This window comes from Coenobita brevimanus, unplaced genomic scaffold, assembly GCF_032717465.1.
Source record: "Coenobita brevimanus isolate Jiangsu-jjx unplaced genomic scaffold, ASM3271746v2 jjx.HiC_scaffold_3710, whole genome shotgun sequence".
NCBI lineage: Eukaryota > Metazoa > Arthropoda > Malacostraca > Decapoda > Coenobitidae > Coenobita > Coenobita brevimanus.
Window position 1 is genome coordinate 3,920 of NW_027644762.1, and position 6,753 is coordinate 10,672.

Consider the following 6,753-nt stretch of genomic DNA (forward strand, 5'->3'; position numbering starts at 1 on the left):
ACTGATGGCATGAACTGGGAGGTTTGGGGTGAGTTGGCCTGGAATAACCCTGCAGCCTTCATGGGGTGGCACTGATGTAATGGTGGACTGCAGAAGAGGAACTTCCACCTGCAGCCCACTCGGTTCATGTTGCTCAATGAACCGGGGGCTGCAACTACTATTACTTATACTACAAACTTGGTGTAGTGCTGCCTGCATCTTCCTTAGCCTGTATCATTCTTTTTCTGTGCCTGTCCTAATCTCTTCCTATTTCTCCCATCTTTCGTGTCACTTCTTATTGCTTTTCTTTCTTTTACAGGTGGCTTTACATTGAGTGACAAGCCTAATGGTTTCCTGTAAGCCAAGAAACCATTTACAACGCAGGGTGGTAACCATATAACCAAACCAAACGTGCTCCCTACGTGTCAACAAGTGGGTTGGTGGAGGGTTAGTGCCCCTCCTCGTAAAACAACTAACTCAAAGTAAAATGGCCACCCCTTACGGGATTATAGCGTCTGGCAGTAGATAGCAGTAGAGACAAACTTGGCATAAAATTGAAAAATCACCTTGAAACTGAGCTGAAATAATACGGTACAATGCCAGTCACAAAGAAGTGCCATGGAAAGGATTTTGAGTCACAAAACTTTTTTCTGTCAGAGCTGAATGAAATCAAGCTACAAGAGGCTGAAATCTAGGCCAGGTCAAGGTGAAAGAACTATCATAAGTAAAACATGATGCATGTCAGTGCCTTACTTAAAGTGTGTGACCCTGATTCATGGTTTCTGTCTGTTAAATACACCTGGGGACTACAAACTGATGGCTGTGATTAGTGGCACTCACATAATTAGCTGGCTACACTCCCTGATTATACAAACATCCCTCAATTCCCTCCTTATCCCGTAAAAGGAAGCTGTAGTGGATCCAGTCCCTGGCTATACAAACATCCCTCAACTCCCTATCCCCAGAAAGAAGGATGGTGTACTGTGAGAGGAGCAATTTTGGTGTGAGCCACTGTGTTTACACCTGCTGAAGTACAATAACCACACTGTGAGGGATAAGATAGGTATACTTAAGTTAGAGTAGTTTCTTAGGCTTGCTGAGTGTATTTGTTTAGATTCCTTGTCTTCAGTATAATTTATTCTGTAGTCTGATACAGATAGTTTGGGATCGAAACAGTTACTTAGGGATGTTTTAACAGGTTATGGTTCATTCAAGTAAATGGGGTTCGATCAGTGCTCCAGAAGTACTCCCCTTTTCGAGATTTTGTTTGATTATGAATTTAATGCTGATTCATTCTGAGATCATGAATCAACTATCTCATTACTTCGGTAGTTGAACTGGACAAGAACCATTCTCATTCGGCCTAGAGACCTTCTTCCTCACTAGTTTCTCTACCTCCATACTGGACGGTAAGACTACACAGTGCTTTGTGCTTTAACTATATTTTGATTTAAGATATCAGAAAACTTTCTGAAATACTTAACTTGATTTTATATAGTGATCCATCAATACTTTGTGTTTACGACTTGTGTGTCATCTGTGATATACCTAAGTGTTTTGTGGGCTGTGCTAATTCTTATCGTTTTCCAATCTAGGAGGCAGGACCCTACCCACGTCAAGGGCCGGGCTAGGGAGGCGTCCTGGGTGTGAATTGTGTAGCCGTGGTGCAGTATCTACGGTGTCTAGGTGGCAGTACCAGGAGGAACTTCAGAGGACCCGAGCCAGTGTTGGGTGTTGGGTGAAAGGCCTAACCACCTGATGGGCCTGATTACTTGTGTCCTTCTGTGTAATGCCTCCTTAATGACTTGTGAATAGATGTATATAATTTTTGCTCTCTTTCCTTGACCTCAGATAGGGTAAGCAATAGTCCGTCGTGAAATCTGGTGAATAATATTCCTTTACATGTGGGGACCCTGCTGCCAGGATACGACTGCTTACTCCTTTCTGTGGTAGAGGGAATTGAAGTTATTATACAATTATTCAACCACTTCAGCTAGGTATGTTGTGTAACCTGCCTATGATTATTGCCCGCCATGGGTAGCTTGCCATCCTTGGGGCCCGGAGGTAAGCCTTTTATACACCAAGTATAATTTCTGTATACCAATATTTGTATATTGTATACCAAATTTCTGACTACTGCTCGCATCCTGCAGATAGTTTCGTGTTGTCTTCTGTCCTGAGAAGAGAGAACTATCATTCAGTTAGGATCTTGTATGTCATAGTCATTATAATCCATAGACTTAAGCCTCATATCTCGGTAGGAGCTACGTGAGGTTCTGCCATACTTGTGGCAGTGAGAAGCTAGTTATTTTGCATTATTAATTTTTTTTTTACCATGGATGATTCTATTGACACTCTTAAAAATCAAGCCGAATCTCTGGGGCTTAAAGGGAATGAAGTGGCTCAATATGTGCTCCAACAACAAGCCATAGCTCGTGAGGAAAGACAAAGGGAGAGAGAAGAGAGAGAAAGGGAGAGAGAGAGAGAGAAAGACAGAAGGAACGAGAAGTGAGAGAGCTCGAGAGATTAAAATTAGAATGCGATCTACAGTTAGCCAAAAACGCTCAACCTTCAAGAACAGTTTCTGATCCCCCTGAACCGGGTAGACCTAAACTACCCTTTTATAAGGATGGAGAAGATATCTCTTCATATCTCATTAGATTTGAAAGGATTGCTAGTCTTCTGGGAATTAATAGTGACACTTACGCAGTTCGCTTGGGTAGCCTCCTGACAGGAAAATGTGTAGACATATATACTAGTTTGTCTCCAGAGATTACAAAAGACTATAACTTGTTAAAAGATGCTCTTTTGAGAGGCTTTGCTAAAACCCCAGATAGTTACCGCCAGGAGTTTAAGACTGCTAGGATAAAGTTTGGGGAAACCTATGATATGTTTTCCATTCAACTAAGCCGTCTTCTTGATCAGTGGATGGCCTCTTGCTCCATACAGAAAGAGTATAAGTCTTTAAGAGACTTCATTCTCCTTGATCAGTTTTTGTCATCGCTTTCCCCAGACTTGAGAACCTTCATCAAGGAACATAATGTGACTCTTCTGAAGGAGGCAGTGACCCTGGCTGATAACTGGGCATCGGCTCACAGTGCTTACCCTAAATCAAAATTTGATCCTAGTAAAGGTAAGAAAGTTGGTACTTCTAGTTCAAGTCAATCTAACCAATCTGATGCAAGTAAACAGTCAGGCCAGTTACCATCTGTCACAGCCTCTCGCAAGAGAGATTATTCTAATGTAACTTGTCACGGATGTGGTGAGAAGGGGCACATCAAACCCCGTTGCCCTAAGAATCCTCTTGCTTTTAAACAGCTAACCCCAGCAGCTCCTGAACAGAGAATAGGATATTGTTTCAAAGATAGTCATCTCCCAGATTATACCACAGGTGGAACTGTTAATGGCTCTTGGGTTTCCACTATTATTAGGGACAGTGGATGTTCATGTATACTTGTATCTGAAGAGGTTCTTCCAGATATTGATGTGTCAGGGTGTAAGATGGTAGAGGTATCGGATTATCTGGGACGCAAAGATTCTTTCCCTCAAGTTAGGTGCTATATCAGGTGCCCCTACTTCACAGGCTGGGCTGATGTACTGAGAGCCCCCATAATATTTGGCAGTGTATTAATTGGGAATGTGCCTGGTGCTCTTAAATTCTGTAAAGAAGAGAGTGCAGAGCCCGGTAATGTCATTGGTGTCGTTCAAACTCGTGCCTCAAGTAAGAAAAGGGTTCACCCTTTAGTTCTTCCAAAGATACCTCCTCTTGACATAACTCCCCAACATTTCAGTTCATTACAGGAGACCTGCCCTACACTCTCGTCTGTTCGAGCCAAGGTACAGTCAGGAGAGACTGAAGTAACTCGTAATGGAACTACCTTCAAATACGAGGTTATTGATGGACTAATGTATCGCACATGCACTGCTGCCAGGTTTAAGGGGAATGTTGGTAAGAAGTCTTTAGTTGTTCCTAGGGATTGCCGAGATCTTATCCTCTCAGTTGCCCACGAAAGTCCTTTTTCAGGTCATTTCTCTCATAGGAAAACCGAGATGAAGACAAAGGAAGTATTCTTCTGGCCTGGAATGTCTGTTGATATCAGAAACTATTGCAGATCCTGTGACAAATGCCAGCGCCTGTCACCGAAAGGTAGAGTTAAGCCAGCTCCACTCCAAGCCATGCCAATTATCACTGAACCTTTCACTAGAGGGGCAATCGATCTAGTTAGTCCCCTATCCCCTCCATCCTCAGAAGGCCACAGATATATCTTGACATTAGTCGACTTTGCAACAGGATTCCCTGAAGCCTTGCCCCTTAAGAACATTGATACTGTATCCGTAGCAGAAGCTTTGATTACCATCTTTTCCAGAGTAGGTATACCTCGTGAAATTCTTTCAGATCAGGGAACTCAGTTTACCCCTCAATTAATGCAGGAGATCCACAAGCTTTTAGGGGTTAAACCTTTGTTTACTACACCTTATCATCCACAGAGTAATGCCCGGATAGAGCGACTACATTCCACCCTTAGAGCTGCTTTGAGAAAGCTCTGCTCAGATAAACCAACTGAATGGCACAGGTACTTGATCCCCACTATGTTTGCTTTACGAGAGGTTCCAAGCGATAGAACTGGGTTTTCTGCTTTTGAGATGTTGTATGGGAGAACGGTGAGAGGTCCATTAGCAGTCTTAAGAGATCTATGGGAGGACCGTAAGGTAAATGAGGATACTCGTACTTCTTTAAAATATGTCGTAGAGTTACAGAATAAGCTGGAAGAGTGTTCAAAGATAGCTGCCCAAAATGCTGAGATCTCATGTGCCCAGTATAAGTCCTACTTTGATCTAAAGTCTCAAGCTCGTAAACTGAAGCCAGGTGATGAGGCCCTTGTCCTCTTACCAGATACTCACAATAAGTTGCTTATGTCATGGAAGGGCCCTTTCCCTGTCCTAGAGTGTAAGAATAAGGTTACCTATGTGATTGATGAGAATGGGAAGAGCAAGCTGTATCATATTAACCTCCTAAAGAAATATCACCGCAGAGCTTGTGCTGGTCTTGCTCAGGTCATAGATGAACCTGACTCCCTTAATGATGCTTCCAGACCTTTGTTAACTGTGCAAGCCTGTGTGTTCACAGCGGATGATGGTGACGAGGACCCAGAGATTCTCACTGTACCAGTTGAGAACGTACGGCCTGATCCCCCTTGTGATGTAAGTAATAATGCCATGGTTTGTCCTAGCCTATCTAAAGATAAAGTAAAAGATCTAATGTGCCTTACTGGCAAGTACAGAGAAGTATTCTCTGAAATTCCTGGGTGCACCACCGCTATAGAGCATGACATTGTCCTTTCATCAACCGACAGACTGAAATCAAACTCATACCCAGTGCCCATCCATCTAAGATCACATTTTGAGAAAGAGGTAGATAATCTCCTTGAGTTAGGAATAATTCGGCCTTCATCTTCCCCTCACTCTTCACCTGTTGTACTGATCAAAAAGCCTGATGACAGTTATCGCCTGACAGTTGATTATAGGGTACTTAACGACGTTACTCAATTTCATGCTGAACCTATGTGTACTATGGAAGAGGATTTGCACAAGTTTACTGGTGCTAAGTATTTTTCTGAATTGGATCTATCTAAGGCTTATTATCAGGTGCCATTGTCTGAGAAAGCATGACCTTTAACAGCTTTTCAAACCCACAAGGGACTGATGGAATTTACTAGAATGCCATTTGGGTTAGTAACTGCTTGTGCCACTTATATACGCCTCATGAGAATTGTGCTGGCTGGTCTGAAGAATGTTTCTTTCTACTTCGACAATGTTTTTGTATTCTCTGCTACTTGGGAAGAACACATGAAAGCCCTTACTGCTGTTGTGGATAGACTAAGAGAATATAACTTGACAGCTAAGCCTTCTAAGTGTAGGTTTGGATTCCCTTCTATCCAATACTTGGGTTATGTTGCTGATGGACAGTATTTGAGACCCCAGATGGACAAAGTTCAAGCCATTTTAGAGATAGAGCCCCCATCCAGTAAGAAAACTCTGCGATCCTTTTTGGGAATGATTTCTTTTTACAGGAGATTTATCCCTAAAGCTGCTGCTATGTCTGCCCCTCTATCTGACCTTCTGCGCAAAGAAGTACATGAACCATTACCCTGGTCAGATGAGTCAAGAGAATGTTTTGCTAAATTGAAGAAGGCTTTAACAGAGTACCCGGTTCTTAGGCTTCCTAACCTTACACTTCCTTTTGTACTTCGAACAGATTCCTCCGATTCGGGCTTAGGAGCTGTCCTACTGCAGTATGTTGATGGAGTGCCTTTTCCAATTTCCTACGCAAGTAGAAAACTTCTAGATAGAGAGACGCAGTATTCAACCATAGAGAGGGAATGTTTGGCTATAATCTTTGGGGTACAAAAGTTCAGTTTTTATTTAACGGGTGCGGAGTTCACATTAGAGGTTGACCACAAACCATTGATCTACTTAGCTAAGTTTAAGGGATCCAATAATAGGCTATTGCGATGGGCCCTTAGCTTCCAGCCCTACAGATTTAGGTTAGTTCATGTTGCAGGCTCTGATAATATAGGTGCTGATTTCCTGAGTCGTGCCTATAGGTAATAACCCTTGTTCTATCTATCCTCTGGCTAGATACTTCTTAGGGGAGCTGTGTGAGGGATAAGATAGGTATACTTAAGTTAGAGTAGTTTCTTAGGCTTCCTGAGTGTATTTGTTTAGATTCCTTGTCTTCAGTATAATTTATTCTGTAGTCTGATACGGATAGTT

The 6,753-nt window shown here is 42.5% G+C and overlaps 1 protein-coding gene across 1 annotated transcript; it reads left to right on the forward strand.

The window, feature by feature from the left end:
• The first annotated feature begins 2,012 nt into the window (after positions 1-2,012).
• LOC145390249 (uncharacterized) lies at positions 2,013-5,649 on the forward strand. Its single transcript, XM_080265237.1, has 2 exons — positions 2,013-2,043; positions 2,750-5,649. The coding sequence occupies exons 1-2, from the start codon at positions 2,013-2,015 to the stop codon at positions 5,647-5,649; spliced, it is 2,931 nt and encodes a 976-aa protein (XP_080121363.1).
• Positions 5,650-6,753: the final 1,104 nt, after the last annotated feature.